The 21,919-nt window shown below is 36.9% G+C and overlaps 1 protein-coding gene across 1 annotated transcript in view; it reads right to left on the bottom strand.

Moving 5' to 3' along the window:
• The window catches only part of Nsun7 (NOP2/Sun RNA methyltransferase family member 7), a 36,940-nt gene extending 18,401 nt beyond the window's left edge, over positions 1–18,539 (bottom strand). Inside the window, exons 1-7 of the mRNA XM_046454707.2 lie at positions 18,185–18,539; positions 17,481–17,881; positions 13,658–13,716; positions 13,164–13,294; positions 5,423–5,575; positions 4,775–4,958; positions 3,366–3,576 (exon numbers count right to left, since the gene is read on the bottom strand). Of these exons, the coding sequence (XP_046310663.1) occupies positions 3,366–3,576; positions 4,775–4,958; positions 5,423–5,575; positions 13,164–13,294; positions 13,658–13,716; positions 17,481–17,793 (1,051 nt within the window). The 5' untranslated portion in view covers positions 17,794–17,881; positions 18,185–18,539. The remainder of the gene's footprint in view (positions 1–3,365; positions 3,577–4,774; positions 4,959–5,422; positions 5,576–13,163; positions 13,295–13,657; positions 13,717–17,480; positions 17,882–18,184) is intronic.
• Between the last annotated feature and the right edge of the window lie 3,380 nt (positions 18,540–21,919).

Raw genomic sequence — 21,919 nt, 5'->3', positions numbered from 1 at the left:
TCTTATATGCATGCCTATGAGCAATGGAGAGGGCTGAGACATGAACAACATGCATGGTTTGAAAGGAAAAACAGAAATGCAGAATAAAGTAATAAGCTTTGTTTAGGAGGCCAGCAGATTCGTATTTCAAATTCTAACTCTTATCACCAAATCTGCTAATTCTGAACTTTTCACACCTGCACTTTTAAAAACTGCCTAACTAATCTCTCCACTAATACCCTTTACCCTAAACTATTTTCCAAAGAGTAACCAAATACTGGTAAGCATGTCACTCTTCTGCTAGAAATCCACTAATGAATTCCCATCTCATTCAAGGTCGAGTCCTTCAGCATAGAATGCCCTATTTTTGTTCCCAGATATACCCTGTGACCTCATCATACTCTTCACTCAGTCTGCTCCATCCCTATCATTTCCTTACTGTTCCTGGAACATGCTAAACATGCTACAACCTCAAGGCTTTTATTCTTACTATTCCTCTGCTTTGAATGCTCTTCCCACATATATCCCTCAATTTCCTCAGGTCTCCAACAGTTCATTGAAGTCTCCTGTCAAATACCCTTTATCAGAAAGGCCTTTCCTAATCACCATCTGTAAAAAAAAAAAAAAATGAAAAAGAATAACCTCTTTACAACACTCTCTATCCCCTTAACCTATTATTTCTTCATGGTTCCCCCCCACATCTTTCTCATACTATAATGTAGGCTTCATATAAAAACCGAATTTGTTTCATTGCTGTATCCCCCAAAATATACTAGTCCTAATACTTAATAACATGCATCAATAAACATTTGTTAAATGAATAAATCATTAAAATTTCTTGATATACATTTCCTTTTATTAATACTACTCTACCTCATCCCATTAATATTCTGTCTTAAAAATTCCTAGCCAAGCGCAGTGGCACATGCCTGTAATCCCAGAGGCTTGGGAGGCTGAGATAGGAGGAGCTGAATTCAAAACCAGCCTCAGCAATGGAGAGGCGCTAAGCAACTCAGTAGTATTCTATCTCTAAATAAAATACAAAATAGGGCTGGGGATGTGGCTCAGTGGCCAAGTGCCCCTGAGTTCAATCCCTGGTACCTGCCCCCCGGCTAAAAAAAATTCTCTACTGGTTAGAAGATCAATATTATGAGATTCCCCCATGACATCATTTGTGGTAACAATTTATTCTGTATAAAATTCTATTGTGTAGATATTTAGGTTGTTTGTAGTTTGAGGCTTCAAAAATAGTGTGCTATATTTTGTATGTGTCCTCCAAGCACTCATGTATTAGAAGCCTAGTCTCAGTGTTCTGGTAATTAAGCGGCAGTAGAACCTTTGAGAGGTGAGGCTTAGTAAGAGGTAATTAGATCACTGAAAATGCTGCCCTCAGAAGGAATTAACAAGGGTCTTATTAAGTGAGTTAGCCCCTTTTCAGGGAGCTGACTTAACTCTATGGGGTCTCATTATACTCTATAAGGGCACTAATCCCACTCTAGGACTCATCACCTCTCAAAGTCCCCATCTCCTAAACTATCACCTGGGAGTTTGAATTTTAACAGGTGAATTTTGGGAGAAAACAAATAAACTACAGCATATGTTTGCCATATATTCTTACTAGAGTTCACATGTCTTCTTGAATCTATGGCTTAAAGTTTTTCATTCATTTTGGAAAATTCCCAACCTGAAAAACAAATAATTGTTTCTTCCCAATTCCTCTTCTCTCTTCCTGAGATTCCAATTATAACACACATGGTATCAATGGATCACTGAATCTCCTGAGTCTCTTTCATATTATTCAAACTTCTGTGCCCCTGTGCTTTAGTCTGAATATTTCTTTCTAGCCATCAGTTTACTTCTTTTTCTTTAGCTTTAATTTACTGATAAGCCCATCCATCTTTCTTCCTCTTTTTTCCCCCTTTTTATTTGGTACTGGAGATCAAACATGCTCTACCCCTGAGCTATATCCCACTTATTTTTTAATTTCATATTTTTCCATTTTCGAATTTTCTTTGGCTTTGTGGGAGGAGCAGCGCTGGGGCACTTTACCACTGAGTTATATCCCCAGCCCCTTATTTATTTATTTTTATTTTGAGACCAGGATCTCTCTAGGCTTTGAACTTGCAGTCCTACCTCAGTGTCCTAAGTACCTGGGATTACAGGTGTGTTCACCTCATCTGTCTTGGTTCCATTTTTTAAAATAATAACTATTATTAATATTATTATAGTTTCCATGTCTCTGCTGAAATCTAAAGCTTGCTATTCAATTCCTTCAACACATTAATCATAAATTACTCTGAAGTCCACATCTGATATACTCAGTATGTGGATCCTGTGTGGGTCTGATTCTATTGTAGTATCTTCTATTTATTTGAATCATATCTATCACTTCTTGGTATTTTGGCAAGATCAAATGTAGAATCTGTTATTAGGTTAATATTTGAGTCATTACTTTTCTTCTTTTTTATCTATTTATTCAACTGAGTACCAGACATTGCATTTGGAAAAATTTAAGAGTTAATTGGAAACTCAGGATGATGTTACTTTCTTCCAGAGAGAATTTACTTTTGCTTTTGACAGGCGAAGAATGGGCTAGTTAAACCTGGGCACTTGCAGTCTTAGATCACCTTGTCCAATTGGGAATTAAGATAACTGGAATCTGGGCTCCATGATCATTATCCTGTGCTCTAAGAAAAATCGTCGGTATTTATCAGGTTACTTCTTTTGGTCAAGCCCTGAATTCTACCTTTTGCCTTTCTGGCCTTGTGACTCTATCACAGTTTTGCTCACTTTTTCAGTTTCATTGAAACTATAATAAAATGTGATCTTTAGTATATACATTTGAGTGGAAATTTTCTTAAAAAACAGGAATCCTAAATGATTTGGTTTTTAGACCTTCATATTATCTTTGTCAATTAAGTCTTATGTTAATATATTCTGATTTATTAAATGATGAGCCCCATCTATTTGAACCAAATATTTGGGTCTCAAATTATGTTCACAACTAAATATCAAACACTGTTCCAAAGTACAAAGATATTAATTACTTTAACCTACAGTTGTTAAATAAACATTAAAAAATAGGGCTGGGGCTGGGGCTCAGTGGTAGAGCAATTGCCTTGCACACGCGAGAACTGGGTTTGATCCTCAGCACCACATAAAAATAAATAAGTGAAATAAAGGTATTGTGTCCAACTACAACTAAAAAATAAATACCTTTAAAAAACATTAAAAAATAACAGCTGATGCAATATAGATGAGTGAGAATTTTAAGAGTATAGTTTATGGAGATTTTACATTACAAAAAATAAATTAATTTGAACATTTTTAACGTCTTTAAAATCCTGTAGAACAATAATCACCAAACAATACATATTTGTACGTACTTTTACATCCCATTTTTGTGAAAAGGTTGTTTAAGTCAGGATCCTTCTCTTGTGAGTTTACTCCACAAACAAATATTTTTGAATTATTATCATTTGTTAGGACTGACATATGGGCAACTGTGTACCATGAACCTGTGTTGACCATTAAGACGTCATCATCCAAATTTATTAAAGACTTTACAGAATGAACAGCAAGACTTCGAGATTTATCCTACAAAATAATAGTATGATGAGAATTTCAAAGAATATGACTGAAATATAAACTGACTTCTTTTTGTTTTAGATAAAAGAAAATACTTGGTAGGAATATTGAAGAGCTACCTCATCCTTTTTAGTTTAAAATATCATTATATATGTCTAAATAAAAAGTTTACAAATATATCTTATAAATATATTTATAACAAAGACCTTAACTTCATTTAGCCTAAGTAATTACTATCATTTGATTTTTTTGTATAAAAGACAATGCTAAAATCTCTAAAATATAATTAATAGATTAGAAATGTCTTGTCTTAGCTCCCATTCTTACCACTTCATGAAAATACATTCTCTGGTTATTGCCATTTTTTCTTCCCCATTACATTGTCACCTAAACTACTACTAGCTCAGAGAGATTAAAATTATGAAGTCTGAAAATATTATGAAAGACGATTTGATGAACTAGCTTCTGCTGTTGACCTCAGGTTTTTTGTTGTTCATTTTTGTGGTGCTGGGGAATGTAACCCAGGGCCTTATGCATGCAAGGCAAGTGCTCTACCAACTGAGCTAAATCCCCAGTCCTTGACCTTAGTTCTTGATAAGGAGATTCTGCCCAGGAATTCACCTTAGAAGTCTAATTTGAGTCAAGAATTGGAGTCGAAGAATATAAAAATGAATTTCACCTAATTATTTCATTTCATTGAAACCACAGTATGCCTCACATTCTCTGCCTGTATTCATATCAATTATGTACCTCTTACAAATCAAATCTATGACACTAAATTAAAGAGAGCACAACATGATTTGTTTTTTATATGCAGGATGGCCTAATATTTTCCCCAGAATTGGAAGAAAGAAAAGATCTCATTGTAGCTTTTCTCAAATCTTTTCTTAGAAGAAAAAAAAAAGAAAAAAGCTTCTTTCAAATCTTAGAAGAAAAAATAAGTGCATCTTTCAGTTGTCAGTAATCTCATTTATGAGTCTTGAGAGGAGAATATGTTCTTTACAACTTCATGTGAGACTAAGATGACAAACATAAGAGGAACACTGACTATGGAGTTATTAATTTTATTCAAGGTGACAATTAGGCCTTATAACCTCCCTGGTAATCTATAAAAAATATAAACAGTGAGGTATTATTTTTAGGTAGAGAGATTCTTTGACTAAGTAGCATTGTTGAAAATTACAATGAAAGTAAATAATAATTTTACCTGAAAAATAAGTTTATAATCTTTGAAAAGATCTATATTTATAAGATCTTTTTTTAGATGAGATGGAAATATTAAGACATCATAGCAATGTTGGTCAACAGCAAAGACTTTATCATCAATATGACATACAGATTTTACTTCATTATAGCCTCTTTTCTTCAAATTAATAAAAACTTCTTCAGGGCTGTAAGTATACAACATTAAGATATATTTAACATTAATACTTTTTTTCAGCAACAAAGAAAAATATTACTACATATATTGCATCTAGTAAAACTCACAATTTTAACCAATAATAAGCTAAAAGATAATTAGAAAACAAAAGTTAACATATTTATATAATCACCTTTGGTAATTTGGTGATAAGCTCTGGAATTAAACTATGATATCTCTATAATCATTCCCCTGGATGTGCCCCTTCACCCTTAAAAAGGTAATATTTCTTATCACAATTAAAAAAAAAAAATTTAGTTGTAGATGGACACAGTATCTTTATTTATTTTTATGTGATGCTGAGGATTGAACCCAGTGCCTCTCACACGCGAGGCAGGCGCTCTACCATTGAGCTACGACCCCAGCCCCTTATCACATTTTTTTAAAAGGATGGCGACTTGAAGTATGAATAAAGAATTTGATTAAAACTCTTACCTGATTTTACAAGTATTTATCCAAGCATAAAGTGGCAGAGTAGAGGCCCTTAGTTCCTGTTTCCTAACTATTTCTGGCAGAATATGATAAATTGAAAGGGCATCATGTTTGATTCGACATCTTGCCAATGCTGCAGCCAATTTTGTCTTAAAACTAGAAACAGAAAATCAATTTTTGTTGACTACTGCATTTGAGACAAGACTATCCATTCCCCATTAGAAATATTAACAAATTACTTTCAGAACTTTAAACAATTCATCTATAATTTCACTTCAAATAGTTAAAGCCTAAAATAAAAATTTGTCAAGTGTGATAATAGAAATACAATAATCTTTTTCCTTTTTCTGTTTTTGCTGCCCCTGTATAGTTGTGCATTCCTCGAATATTTATATCTATTGTTAGTTGAAAAATAAATATTATTTAGTGAAAAGGATGTAGAGTCAGACAAATCTGAAGTTAAATCCAGGTTCTATCACTTAATAGCTGTGTGACCTCAGGAATGTTACCTGATATTCAGGAATATTACCTAATCTTCTTTGGCCTTAGTTTTCTCATCTGAAAGGATGGTCAACTTACTTCACTATTAATGTAGTCATTACCAACCAAGTGTACAAAATATTTAGCACAGTGCCTAGCCCATAGCAAGCACTCACTAGAGATTAGTTGTTATTATCATAGATGGCAATAATATAATCTTGAGAAGAGTAAAGAAATTTTATGAATCTGTATCAAATCCTGTCCAGTTCTGAATATCACATGCCTCAAAATTCCAAGTAACGGAAAAGAAAAACAAGAACTGGTTAATATCACCATGAAGACCCAATAAATGTTTCATAAATGAGAATACATATTCCTAGCACTTTCATGGTAGGACTTAACCAAAATAAACCTCAACTATAACCTTGAAGAAATGAGGAAGAGATGTCACAGTTGTCATGAACTTGATGTGTGGTACAGAAAGAAATGGACATTGTCAGGAATTGGTGTCAGGTCCAGCTAATTTGCTTCAGAGACTGGGAGGCAGGACAAGGGTAGTAAGTGAGGAGCTCAGTTTTATTTCAGCACCAACTGTTAAATACTACTTTATTTTCCTTATGGCTGTATTCTCCCTTATTTAAACTACATATATCTCAACAGCACGAGAACTTCTCACCCATAAAAGTATTTATGTGGGAATGCATGTGTAGTTATGAGAAAAAGAACATGGGGCACTTAGGGAGAACAGGAAGGGTCATCAAACGTTAAACCTTTTAGGCTACAATAAAATAGACTTGTCTAGTCCTATGTCTAAATGTCACAGCAGGGGACCTAAAAAATGACATAGTACATTAATACACACCAAAGAATAAATTAATATAAAGAAAGTGAGTTACAAGGTTGGAGGGACGGGAGGGGGCATGGGGTTATTAATGATGGTGGAATGTGATGATCATTATTATCCAAAGTACAGGTATGAAGATACAAATTGGTGTGAATATACTGTGTATACAACCAGAGATATAAAAAATTATGTTCTATATGTGTAATAAGAATTATAATGCATTCCACTGTCATATATAAATTTAAAAAATTTTAAAAAGAAAGTAAGTTACTATTCTATATTGCACACCATGAAATGTTTGATTACAGAGTATTTTTGATAAAACAATATTTCTAAATACCTACTTAGTTCAAATTTACAATAATAAATACTATTAATTCGTGTGTTGTCACAGAGTTGCCCATATTCCTCTTTTACCAGTATCCCTATGCATACAGAGTCAGAGCTTCATTTCTAAATGTTAAACTATAATTATATAATTCTTGTTTAAATCTTAAATCCATTAGCTACAGAACAGAAAGTACTTGTCATGGTAAATTAGGATAATATAATAATAATAACAACATATAATAAGAATAACCTTAATAATAATATTATAACTTTAACCAACTCTTTGAGGGAGCAAGGGGGTAGGAATGAAGGTGGAAGGAGTTAGACATCATTACCCTAAGTAACATGTATGAAGACACAAATGGTGTGAAAATACTTTGTGTACAACCAATGACTTGAAAAATTGTGCTCTATATGTGTAATATGAAATAAACTGCATTCTGCCATCATGTAAAACAAATTAGAATAAATAAATAATTTAATAAAGGGGGAAAAAAAGGCTCCTCCTGCTGAATCCTTATCCCAGCCTTTGGTATACTCCCCCTTAAAGAACCAGGGCCTTTTTTTCGTTGTTCAGTTCCAGCTCCTAGCAGGGCTAGAAGACCCATCAGACACTCCTCTTTTTATATCTAATTTCTGGCTTTGTCTTTATTTCTTACTATTATTTCAGACTTTTTACTTTTCCAGGCGGACCACACCTCCTGAGCAGGAACATGCTCTGTCAGGGTGCTGCTCACCCTGATAACACAGGCATCTGTTTCAGAATCTTCACTAAATAAGTGAAATAGGTAAAGAGTTTCCAAAGAAGGGCTGGAATATGAGAGATAAAACCCATAAGCAGTGTTTAAGAGGTATTTTGGCAAAAGAGAAACTCTGGAGCATTATAGGCAATTATAGGAAAAATAAGAAAATGAATATAATTGAGCAAATAAGATTTATCTGCATGGTTGTTTTAATACCCATAAGTCATTTGATATAATTTACCTTACTGTTCAACAGTATAGAAGAAAAAAAATCAATGGTTACTTCAGATTTCTAAAATTTGGATCTTTGTTTTCTTTCTTTTTTTTTTTTTTTTTTACTTCCTGCATTGCAGTTTTGAAAGTACCCCAGGCATGAAGCCAAGACTATTCTAAGGCTCAATTCATTTGTTTTTGTCATCTCAGGGATCAAGTTTCCAGGCTGTTTCTTGTGTAATATCCAAAACTTTTACCTAATGTATTTTATCCAGTTTTCTAGTTGCTTACAGTGGTCGGACAAGTCTGATTCAGGATACTCTATCATGATCATATAATTACATTTTTAAAATATCACCCTACCTGCCATGTGGAATGGATTGTGATATAGTAATAGTAATAGTAAAGAGTTATAGGCAGGAAAACCTATGAGGAAGCTGTCATAATAGTCTAAGTGATAGATTTTGGTGGCATCGTTTTGGAAAGAGAAGTAAATGAACAGATTCAACATTTTTGAACTTGAGTTGCAGGACTTCATGCATTAGATATGGTAGGGCCAATGGAGGGGAGGAAAGGAGAATCAAGGATGATAGCTAGGTTGATGGTAACTTCATTGTAACATAGAGGACTTCAGGCTAAATAGTTTTGGGAGGATGGAGTCACTAGATCCTTCCCCACTGCCACTCTATTCTGTTGCCTATTTCACCCCAATTCCAGCCCATGAAAGTTCAACAAATTTTTTTGCAGAAGAATAGTTTTAAGCAGGTGGGAAGGCATAGGGAGCAAGAAGCAGCAGTATCTCTCTCTCTCTCTTGTTCATGAGCTATAATTTTTTATTAGTGCTTCATAGCTAAACATAGTAGTTAGATTCTTTCCAACAAACTCACACATGCATGGAAATCTATTTCAGTTCATGATCTCCCCCTCTTACTGGCCCTTTTCCCTCCCATCCTCCTCCCCTTCTCCCTTTCTCCTTAATTTATCATATAGTACTAAAAATCCCAGCAGCTCAGAAGGCTAAGACAGGAGGATTGTGAATTCAAAGTCAGCATCAGCAAAAGTGGGGTGCTAAGCAACTCAGTGAGACTCTGTCTCTTAATAAAATACAAAAAAGAGCTGGGGATGTGGTTCAGTGGGTAAGTGCCTCTGAGTTTAGTCCCTGGTACCCAAAAATAAAAATGAATTTTATACAAGGAATGAGTTCTTAAAGACTTTTGTGTATGTCAAAAAATGATGATAGGTATCATCTTAAATCGCATCTCTGAAGCTGTGAATAAATGAAGAAAAGGTACAATTTGGTATAGAGAAGTATTAGTGTGAAAAAACACAAGGATCCCTGGGAGAGACAACAACAAACACAATTTTCCTAAGGAGGAAATCATTCTCATTCAATTTCTCAATAATTATTTCTTCTAACACCTTTTAAAATGAACCTTTATCCTATCAATAGATATATACTAAAATATACTTTGAAGTTTGTGTGATTCTACTTCCCAACAGTACCCACCCTAGAGCCCCAGAAGATCTTCAGAGGTTGGTACCTACATATTGTTTGCAGTTGGGAATTGGCTATGGAGGATTGGTCCAGAAGAAGGTACCTGACCCATATTGAGCCAATCAAAATTCCTCTCATGGGAATTTAGATTGGTAAATTTGTTGTTGTATTTGTTTTACCATGCTAGGGATTTAACCTAGGACCTCATGCATCCTAGGCAAGTGCTCTGAGCCATACCCCAGCCCTACTCATGGGATTTAGAATTGGGATATAGAAATGGTAAGTATGTCTCCACTAAGAAACTAGCATAAGACTATCACATACAAGCTCAGGTATGGGGGTAAAACAGTAGGGGACTTTTCTGCATAGACCAGAGAAGCAGAGAAGACAAAAGTGCAGAGAGAAAGAGAATGAAGCAGATACTAGGAAAGGAGACAAAAAGATAAAGAGATAGAGAAGCAACTGGATGCAGTGGCACATACCTGTAATCCCAGCAGGAGGCTGAGGCAGGAGGGTAACAAGTTCAAAGCCAGCCTCAGCAATTTAGTGAGGCCCTAAGCAATTTAGTGAGACCCAGTCTCTAAATAAAAAATAAAAAAAGAGCTGGGGTTGTGGTTAAGCACACATAGGTTCAATCCCTGATTAAAAAAAAAAAAAAAAAAAAAAGCAAAAATAAAGTCCTAACATCTTTCCAGTTCCTGACTTCAGTCTCTTCCAGAGTCTTTGAATTCTATCTGTAAGAACACAATTCAAGGGACTGGGATTGTGGCTCAGAGGTGGAGCGCTCACCTCACACATGCAAGGTCCTGGGTTCAATCCTCAGTACCACATAAAAATAAATAAATAAAAATAAGGGTATTGTGTCCAACTACCACTAAAATATAATATTAAAAAAAAGAACACGATCCAAGTATCTATAAGAACATTTTCCATTTTCACTCAATCTAACTGAAGATGGTTTCTATTACTTGAAAGCTAGAACTCTGAATTAAAATACTGTAACTCTTTTTATGTGTATTTTTCCCATCACTGCTCTACTAGTCTCAGTAATTCAATTACAAAATACAAGCATTTCTCCTACCGCATATAATGAATGGAGCATAATAATAGTATAATGGGACTGATTAATTTGGGGGGAAACCCACTGTGCTGACACCAATGTAATCTACCAGACCAGAGGAGGGCAGTGAGTATTATGGGGAAAGGGAGAAAACTGGGGAATTAGGAGTCCCTACACAGTCACACAATCTGATTCCTCTGGCCTACCAAGACATCCCCTTGACCTGTCCAACTCCTACCTGCCTCACTAGCTTCCTCAGCTAAAGTCTACTCTTGATGAAATCAGTCTGGTCTTTCTTACTTGGCTAGAGCCTGTGGCTTTCCTGGCTAACTCAGCCTAACCTCAGCTCTCATTAGCTCCTCTGAGACTATCAAGACAGCCAGGAAAGTGTCCTAAGTCCTCACTTAGAAGCATAAGAAGACTGAAACTCAGAGCCTGTCCCACAGCATATTGTTCCACCAAGTTTTCTACCCCATCCTGGATGCCTGTTCTGGAAAGCAGGATGCCCATGTGGGTATGAGGAGGGAAGTGTTTCCTCCAAAACCCAAGTGGTAAACATAGGGTAGATCCTCACTTATCTAACACAGAGTACATATATCTGATTGCTTTTGCTCTTCTCCATTCCCACAATTTCTCATGGCTGATTGACATAAGCTATGTCTATGTCATGTCTTTAATCTAGCAGCGTACCTCAGCCAAACCGGTCAGCTACTTTTTATATGGTAGCATATAAAATGTTAAAGCATAGACTCTGCAGTCAGACTACCCGAGTTTGAATTCTGGCTATCCCCTTTCTAGTTCTGTGGCATTAGACAGGTTACTTTAACCTACTAGTTCCCCAGTTTTCCCACATTACAAGTTGGTGAAAGTAACCAACTCATATAAACAGCTTCTTGGAAATGATTGAGGTATACTAAAAGTTCAATAAAGCTATTATTATTATACTATTATATGAGTCCTCTGGTTTCAGCCTTCAATAATTTAAATAAAATGATTTGGATTTCCCATAAAAATAAAATCAGATATCAAACTAACAATTGTTTCAGACTATTCATTAGGTAAAATACTTCCTACAAGATTGTTTTTGTTGCTATATTGTACATTCTATTAAAGTTCAACAACATAATAAGAAAAACTATAACCAACACTGTCTTAGTCTGTTTTGTGGGCAATAATAGGATATTAAGAAAATTTACGAGTAATTTTAAAAGAACACAAATTTATTTTCTCACAGTTCTAGAGGTTGGGAATTCCAAGATCAAGATGTTGGCTTCTGGTGAGAGCCTTCTTCATGGCAGAAAGCAGAAGGGCAAGGATGTAAGACAGCAAACCCACTTCTGCAAGCCCTTTTAATAATGGCATTAATCTACTCAGGAGGACAGAGCCCTCATGACTAAACACCTCCCATTAGGCCCCATCTCTCAATACTGCCACATTGGGGATTAAATTTCCAACCAGAACTCTGGGAGACTTATTCAAACCATAGAAAATAACAACATATGGGGCTGGGGATGTAGCTCAAGCGGTAGCGCGCTCGCCTGGCATGTGCGGGGCGCTGGGTTCGATCCTCAGCACCACAAAAAAATAAAAAAAAAATAAAGATGTTGTGTCCGCCAAGAACTAAAAAATAAAAAAATATTGAAAAATTCTCTAAGTCTTTAAAAAAAAAAAGAAAAAGAAAATAACAACATCTCACTTATTGACCATTATTATGTATCTGATTCTATCCTGAGCACTTTACATGTATTAATTAATTAGTTCTCCTAACAACCCTTTGAGGTAGGCATTTATTATCTTCATGGTAGGCATATGTTGATATTTAAGATAAAAAAGGAAAAAATTTAAATCCCGTTAGTTTGTTCTTAGAAAAATAGATTTTTTTTTCCTGTTAGGCAAAATGGTATGTTCTTGTCCACATCAGACTTTTACTTTTGATTCATATTAGATTTTGTTTTCAAAGACATGTTAATACGATGGATGTGAGGATGAACTGGCTGTGACATCTGTCACCCCACTGATTGCCCAGGTTGATTTTAGCTGATCTGGCTGGCTAGGTGGGAGTCCCCTTGCTCCCTCACCACTCCATATGCATCCCACCCGAAGCTACAAAGCTGTGTGCTTGGTCAAAGAGGATGACCTTCCCTGATAGAGGAGGAGTGGTCTTCAGTCAAGGGTATACAGACTAGCTGAGCTCCCCTGCTAGAACCTCCAAACAAGCTCTCAAGACATGAAAGTAAAACTAAGGAAAAAAGTAATAGCTGCTTCAGATGAAGTCTGAATTATGTACATGCCAAAAACTATTAAGAATTTCTAAAAAATTAAAAAAAAAAAAAGAATTTCTAAAGATTCTCACATGTTAATACATTGAATCTTATAATTCAAGGTTTCAAAACATTTTGATTTTTAACAGGATAATCTATTCAAAATTGTTTATAAAGGAACTCAAGAAATTTATAAACTTGTATATTTCATCTTCATAAAATTTTCACACACACACACACACTATACTGCATACAGTTTTGCCAGTAAAAACAATGATATTGATTTTAAATATTAAACCATTTTTACTTATAACTTACCTGTTAAGAAGGTTCTCTACTTCTTGAACTTCCAATATGGACTCTTCATTATCAGAAAGAACACGATTTTGAAATTTTCTATCTTGAAAATCATACAGCATCACAATAATAAGACTGCTCAAATGATCTGGCTACCAAGAGGAAACACACAAAAAGAAAACTATACAAACAAAATCTAATAGTAACATTTTATAATCCATTATTTTTCATAACAGAGCAGGAATGTGACAATATTTACAAAGTCTGGTTAGACTTGAAAATAGGGAAGGTCTTCAAAATAAAAAATAAATCCAGTAGAAAAAATTTCAAAAAAAAATTTTTTTTTGTACTTTCATTAAAATGAAAAGGACAAGGATTCAAACTAGAAGCAAGAAAGAATCTGTAGTTTGAAGTGGTCTCAGCATTAAGCAAACTAGCTATTATTTAAATATGAAAGCTTTTTAATAATTAAGAATAATCATGACATAAGCTGATTCTAAAAGTTGTCTACTTACTATTGTGGTACTTGGGAAGATATAGCTGTCGATTAACATAGTTTCCAAAATATCTTGATCTGCAAGACAAGGGAAATGCCTGTTTACCAGAGATACCAAGGCTAAAAATGAAAACTTTGGAGTCAAAATACACTTTAAATAATGCCATAAGGTAAGTTTACTTTCATATCCAAAGTGTATTTGCATTCTTAATGAAGACTTAAATTAAAATGACATGATAAAATATTTATAATCTTTATGAATCCTGGGCCCTAATGGCCCAGGCTTCACATAGAATCATAGTCAAAGAAGCACTCTCTGAATAATCAAAGTAGTCATAAAGGAATTTCAACCTTGCAATTTATCTTTTGAAAGACATAAAAAGATACAATAATGTTAAACAACCCTTCTCTTATTCCTTTTAAGTATTCCTATTTTTTGCTAATATTTTATTTAGAATTTTTGTCCTATATTTATGTTTATGAGGTTTCAAATTTTCTTTCCTTGTAACATCCTTGACAGTGTTTCAAGGTTATACTAGCCTTATAAAATTAGTGGGAGGCATTCCCTCATCCTCTATTCTCTCCAATAGTTTGGTTAGAATGGCATTATTTCCAACTGAAATATTTGGAGAACTCACTAGTGAAGACACTGATATGATATCTAATTTAAGACCTAAGTGACAAGGAATTGTCATGTAAAGATCTGGGAAGCAGGGTTGGACAGACAGTAGGCCAGGTAGAGAGAATAGAATGATTATTGCAAAGGTACTACATGGAAAAAAGTGGGATTTTTTTTTTCCCCTTTTTGGTACCAGGGATTTAACTCAGGAGCACTAGACCACTGAGCCACATCCCCGGTACTATTTTGTATTTTATTTAGAGAAAGGCTCTCACTGAGTTGCTTAGCGCCTCACCTTTCCTGAGGCTGGCTTTGAACTTGGAATCCTCCTGCCTCAGCCTTCTGAACTGCTGGGATTACAAGCATGCACAAAAGTGGATATGATATATTTTAAAACTTCCACAGTACATGAATGTTCTTTTGTGATATAACTACTTAAACTATACTTACATATTATATGCAGTTCATTTGTGTGTGTGTGTGTGTGTGTGTGTGTGTGTGTGTGAGAGAGAGAGAGAGAGAGAGAGAGAGAGAGAGAGAGATGCTTTAGTCAGCTGAACAAAAAGCAAGGCCATCTTCAATTTGTTCAACATTTATGGAAAACCTGTTACATGTGAGGTAAGCTGAATTTAAACCTTTATTTGGGAGATGGGGAAACTAGAAAGAATACTAGTTTGGGAATATAGACTCCAATTTTCAAAGGAAATCTTTTGTGAATCATTATCCATATTTTAGCCATCAATTATGGATATATATTGTACAAGGTAATGTTCCCATTTCATTTATAAGGAAAATGAAGTTCATAGTTTTACATCCTAGTACTTGTGAACCAATTCTGTGTCTCTGAAATCTCTTGTCTTTGTGTCTTTCTTTATCTGGGGCTTTGAGTCCCATAGTAGACACTATTAGTTGAGTAACTAAGGGCAGCGACATGGGCACTCTATAAGACTGACCCTCAATAAAAATCCTACACGGCAAGACTCAGGTGACTTCCCAGGTTGGCAATACTTCATTCTTGTTGTCATATATCATTATCAGGAGAATTAAGCACTTGTCAGTAAGACTCCATTGAGAGAAGACAACAGGACACTTGCATCTATCTGCTCCTGGACTCTGTCCTACATACTTTCCTGGCTGCTGATTCTAATCTATGTCCTTTTGCTGTAAGAAACTGTAACCTTGAGTATAAAAGCTCTGCTAGGCTCTATGAATTCTGTTAGGGAACTGTTGAACCTGAGGGTAGCCTGGATAACCCTCTACTACAATTACTAATACACAAAAGTTAGAACCAAACCATGTGTTAAGCATTTACTAGGTTTTTCAATTTATATACTTCCCAAAATGACAGAATATGTGATTCTCTAATGATCAGATTAATATCACAGTCAGTTCCTAGGAGTAAAAGTTGACCCATTACTACATACACCTAGAAAACTCAAAGAAAGATTAGCCAGGGAAAAGATCAGCAATTTCGGGGACCTCTCTCTCTCTCTCTCTCCTTAAGTTGTTTTTGTCTTCATTTCCTTTTATTGGTTGTTCATACATCTCTTAAGAAATCATTTCACCAGTTTTTCTTTTTAATATCTATTATTACTTGAAGCATACAGAGATTCTTTGAAAAATAAACAAATTAGCTGCTAGTACTCTACTACTTTGACAGAAGTCAAACAATAGGAACAGGTTTCTCTTCATTAGTAATTCTACCTTGTTTAGCAAAAAACTGACCTTGTGGTTATCTGGTAAAAATAGAACTAGTTTTTATTTTTTTAAAAAAATCATAATGAGGCCTTTAAAACTCTAAAAGGTTAATCAGATAAAAATTCTACTTGCTTGAAAGAGTTTATGCAAAAAAAAGGACATCCACAAAGACACAAACAATACAACTGAAAAGCATAAAACACAACCAGAGGGATACACTTAATATTTGTATAATTTAGAGATTTTGGTTTTTCCTTCTCCTACTTTCTCCAAAAATGATGGTAATGAGATCTAATCACCCATTCACAAACTCATAAATGAAAGAGACTCTCTATTTTATACAATAACTTCTAGAGTTTTACTGTTCCTGTACGACCTTAGGGATGAAATCCTGTTTTGTTTTTCTTAAATCATGACTCTCTGAATATAAAATATATAAGCCAAATGTGAGTTTACAAATATCATACCTCTTCAAGGTGTCTCTTTGGGAAGCCATATGCTCATCAGTTTAGTCAGGCTGCCAGTACTCCCAAACATTTAGGGAAATTATTTTTGGACCTACATGCAATTTACAAACCAGTATAACATTTATGGTTACAACTAGTACACAAACAAAAGACTCCTGACCTTTTGACAGATTTCCTCTTAGTAACAATATCTGGTATTTTCCTAGAGTCAGCTCCACACTCAGAAGTTGATAATTAACAACCACAGGGGAGAGAATCTGAAACATTGGGACTGGAACCCTGGAGGCAGAGAGGGGAATTACACTGAAGTTGGGCTCCCAAAATTAAAGCTATCTGCTAAAAATGGAATCATCTAGGCTGGGGTTGTAGCTCAGAGGTAGGGGGCTTGCCTAGCATGGGCGACGCCCTGGGTTTGAACCCCAACACCACGAAAAAATAAAGACATTTTTAAAAGATGGAATCATCTTAATTAGGGTTAATGGTGATACTCATTTTTTAAATATTGCACCTTTTCGTTTTATTTCATCTGTTTTTTCCAACATTCTCTTAATGGTTTTATGTTTATGCAAGCTCATAAACTAATATATAAGATGTATATACAGGGAATGGAAAGACACTCAAGGAGGCTCTTGTTCTCCCTACTAACAGAATCGTTTCCAGTTCATTTTATTTATTTATTTTTTAAATATTTTTTTTAGTTGTGAATGGACCTTTATTTATTTATTTATTTATATGTACTGCTAAGAATCGAACCCAGTGCCTCACACATGCCAGGCAAGCGCTCTATCACTGAGCCACAACCCCAGCCTCCAGCTCATTTTAATGACCATGCAGTAAATCTAAGGACAAGGCACTCGGCTAGATACTGAGAAAAATGGAGCTAGATCCACTACAGCTTCCTTAATTCCTTGACGTTTGCAATTAACCAACGATGTGCACATGGGTAAAAATTAAAAAAAAAAATTTAAAAAACCTGATGCGTTTGAGGGACTGCATTTCACAGATTCTCTCCTTATCTTTTTATTCTAATGCTCATCTTCAAGACTGGTACTACTCACACTTCAGGGTACTGAAAGCCAGCTCATAGGACAACCGCTGTACAGATTCATCCTCAAACTCGGGCAAGGACGGCAGGGGTTCATTCCCGTACTTTATTAAGATTTTATCTGACGACTTTTCCACTCGAATACCCTGAAAAATGTTCGCTGCCAAAACGTACACGGAGTCCGGGTAGCCCGTTTTTTCGGGTACAATAATCGAACTTCTTTGGGTGGATACTGTGCCACCTGACACCTCCAGGGAAGCGAATTGGGAGATCTCCTCGACAATGTTTTCGTCCGAAAACTCCAGTTCACTTGCGGAGTTCAACATGTTTGCCCCTTGGCTGTCGTTAGCTCAAGCTTCAGTGACAATTAAGATGTTCCGGGAAATGGTTTTCCTTGTATCTTAAGCATCGTCTCTGTGGAAAGAAAAGGTTATCTCGGTCAATCACTATTTCTGCAGCACCTCTCTGGACGGCCCCTTGGTTGTGGCGTCAAAGACTACAAGGTGGCATTCACTGGCCGGTCCAAGCATCCCATACTGTGAGTCAGACGAGCCCCAAGAGAAACTTCCAGCACTCAGAAAGGAGAGGAGAGATGGAGAGCCGCTTCCCAAGAGACGAGCGACGTTTACCGTGGCCAGGGTGGGGACAGAGGGCCCCAGTGACCGCAACTGCGGCCCCGCAGGCGCTGGTCCCCTGCTCCCACAAATCCGCCCTTACCCCGAGGGCGGATGTTTCCCAGAGCTTTGGGGACAGAGACGCGGCTGCCTCTGCACTTTGGGCACTGAGGCTGGTGTCGGCAACAGGCCCTCGGGAGCTCGGGGCTGAAGCGGTGGCGTCTGCAGCGGTAGCTGCCCGCGAAGGCCGTTTGGTTCAAATGCAGCCACTCCCACCGTCCAGGTTCGGGCAGGGGGGGACACGGCCCCCAACGCTGGGCGCGATCGGGCTCCTCGAAAAGGGGCGAGGCTCCGGTCCTGGCCCGGCCTCGTGCGGCCTCCTTCGCGGACGCGGCGGCGGAGAGGGACGAGCGCAGCACGGCTGGACCTGCGGGCGCAGGCAGCGGAGGACTCGGCCTCCCCACGCTCCTGCGGTCGACTGGTCCTGCGGTCGACTGGTCCTGCGGTCGACTGGTCCTGAGCGCGGTCTCCATGGCAACGGGAATGGGCGGGCGCCGCGCTCAGGCTATTCCCGCGGGATTTGGCCGGGGGCGCCTCTCGCCGGGTAAGTGGCTCTTCGTCTTGTGAGCGGAGTGGCACCTGCTCGGCCCCGTCTATCACACGTGGCCCGAGCGCTCACGCTCTGTCGTATTTATGAACACTTAAAAGAGCTGTTTCAAAGTAGTCTGCCTTGGTTCCGTGGTTGTCAACTCTCAAGCCCTTGAAGTTCTCGTTAAAAGTGGAAATTGCTAGAAACCATCCCCAGAGATTTGTGGTTAGAATCGGTAGTTCCGGGGAAGGACCCGGGAATTTGCATTTTCCTCAGGTAACCCAGGTGATTCTGATGTAATCAGCTCGAAGACCACAGTTCGAAAAACTCTCGTCTGGTTATTCCACCTCTGTCACTAACTTGGAAAAGTCTTTTGGCCTCTGTGAATTTCTTTTCCCTCTCCTAGAAACCCGACTGATTTTTTGCATGTGAGTTGTATTTGAATCTTCCATCCTACACTCCTGCTGTGCGGTAGCTTCTCGGCCACAGGGTAAAATCGAAACCTTTGAGAGAGGCAGGACAGGTCTTCTAGTATCTGACCCTTGCCTTGCTTTCCATCGTCATTGCTCGTCACCCTTAAGCCAGCTCCCCAACTTCCATCTCTGCACACACGCCCCTCAGACTTGAAACCCCTCCCCGCTAGGTCTACCTGGTGAACTCAGCGCCAGCGCCACTTCTGTGGCAGCCTTTCCTGAAGCTTGCATTTGTTAGGATATAAATTTAGCCGCTGAGACAGATCTAAAATACTCATGGGCTTAAAACAGAAGTTTGTTTCTCACACGAAGTCCTGATGGGCTGGTGATACTCCTCCACAAAGTTGTCAGGGACCCAAAGTCCCACTTGGGATTGCCTCTAAGGGATTTGCCCTTGTTGGCTGAGTCTAAAATGGTGAATCCCCAATCCCTTTTCAGGCAGTGAGTAAAGGGGGATGAAAGGGTACGAGAGGGCATGTCCATGCCTTTCAGTGGCACAACCTGAAAGGTGCACACATCACTTTTGCTTGCATAAAATTGGCCAGAATGTAGTTACATGGCATACTAGCTGCAAAAGAAGCTGGGAAATGTGTCCATCTAACTATCAGGGAACTGTTACTAAAAAAAAAAAAGAATGGATAATGGGGAAAATTAGCAGTATTTCCTACAGATCTTTACTCCCTGACCTCTTCTCTCACCAATCCACCCACTTCTATCATTTCCAGGATGTCCAATGTTTCCTTTTCTGTGTTCCCATAAAATTTCTTCATGCACATATGTATTCATTCATTTAATAAGTATACAATAACTTATTACTGTGTGCCTGTTTTTGTGTTCAGCACTGGGAATGAAAAGTGAATATACAGAAATAATCAAGGACCTTGCCTTTAAGAAATTAATGGATGAATATACTTGTATTTTGGTATCCTTCAATTTTCATTTACAAACATTTGTGTATATTTCTGTATTGCCCTCCTTCTGCCATCTTTCTATGCACCCAACATATACACTCTAAAATATTTCATTAGATCTTTATTATCTTCTTGTTTCTATTACATATATTTTTATTTCCAGGAACAGCAAAATATTACTTTTTCACAGAAGATTAAAAATATGGGAGGTATCTTGGAGGTCATGAGGCATTTTATCATGCATCACACAGTACAGTCTGTAGAAAATGTGAGACAAGAGTTATAAATTTTAAAATATTATAGTCTTTCAAAATATAATCTGACAAGCTTGTCTTCTTATATAAGTAGTTTAATGTAGTGACCCTTCACTATAGTGAAAGTGAGATGTAATAAAAGAATCCACACCCAAAGTAGAACTTAGGCAAACAGTTGGGAGTTAGTAAATCCATGGTCACTGTTTATTTTAATTGTGTTCATAATTTTGCTTCCTTACTTCTCACTCCTGGGTTATGGCCTCATTATCAACTTAATGTATTAGAGGGGAGAGCCAGAGGATAGCATATTAAATTTCAGTGTACACTGTAAAAAAGTAACCATAGAGATAAGTGTATGGATTCAACTGTTATGAAAATGGCATAGTAAAAAATGTGGTCTTCGTTTGAGTCACATTCTGTAATGTGGTCAGAACATTAAATCAGAGATGGTATAAAAAATTAAAAATTAGATACTGGGCCTTTTACCAAAAGAATCAAAAGAGTGATTTTCTTTCCCCAGGAGTTATCATATTTGAAACATTTGTAAATTAACATTCCTTGAATCTGACTCAGAGCCCTAGGATATGTTAGCCATGTAGATATTCAAAATACACTTGCTCACTTGCTTCCATTTGATCTGGACATAGAAAACTGTATTCAGCTCCACTGAAGCCTATAATAAAAATTTTTATCATAAAAAAACATGAAATATAAATAATTTTAACTCATGATCTTAAAACTCAAGACTAAATTTCTAATTATTGCTTTTTAGAAACTGTGTGATTGATTTCCTTTGCAATCACCTCTTTTCCTTGTTATTTTTTGTTGTTGTTGTTGTTTGTTTGTTTTGGGGGGGTTGTTTTTGTTTTAATTTCTAAAATTATCTAGTGTTCTACTGTGGGACTTAAATTATATTTAACTTGAAACTTTAGGCCATGGAGAACCCTGTTTGCATAAGGATTCTCAGAGTCTCATTTGCTGGAACTGATGATCAGATATACTGAAATATCCCATCCTCAGAGGATGAGAGAAGAAAGATGATCAAGAAGAAGGAATAGATACCCTGTAGTTTGAATGTGGTTTGTCCCCACTAAAATACATCTTGAGGTTTGGTACCAACATAATGTTGAGAGGTTATGAGACCTTTAAAAAGTAATTAGGTCATAAGATCTCCACCCTCATGAAGGGATTATTGTCATTCTCTTAGGAATATGTAATTATTACCAGAGCAGGTAGTTATAAAGTGAACCTGGCACCCCACACACACACTCTTCTTTACCTGTGCATCTCTTCTTTACCTGCCTGTTTCCCCTTTAGTTTCTCTGCCATGAGTTGACACAGCATGAGGCCTTCACAGAAGCTGAACAAATGCTAGTGATGTGCACTTGGATTCCCCAGCCTGCAGGATTGTAAACCAAAATAAACTTCTTTTGTTTACAAATTACCCAATCTCAGGTATTTTGTTACAGCAACGGGAAACAAACTAAGTCACCCAAGAAAGCATTATGTAGGTAGGTGAGCATCATCCTCTGATACCAAATGAGCTATTATGGAAGAATTCTGCATACAGTAGAGGGAAGCTTTATTCAAGTGTCCTTATTCAAGTGCCCT

Source organism: Marmota monax, unplaced genomic scaffold (assembly GCF_021218885.2).
Source record: "Marmota monax isolate L192 unplaced genomic scaffold, Marmota_monax_Labrador192_F-V1.1 WCK01_AAM20220418_F8-fsc00025, whole genome shotgun sequence".
Lineage (NCBI taxonomy): Eukaryota > Metazoa > Chordata > Mammalia > Rodentia > Sciuridae > Marmota > Marmota monax.
This window is presented reverse-complemented; position numbering and strand designations above follow the sequence as displayed.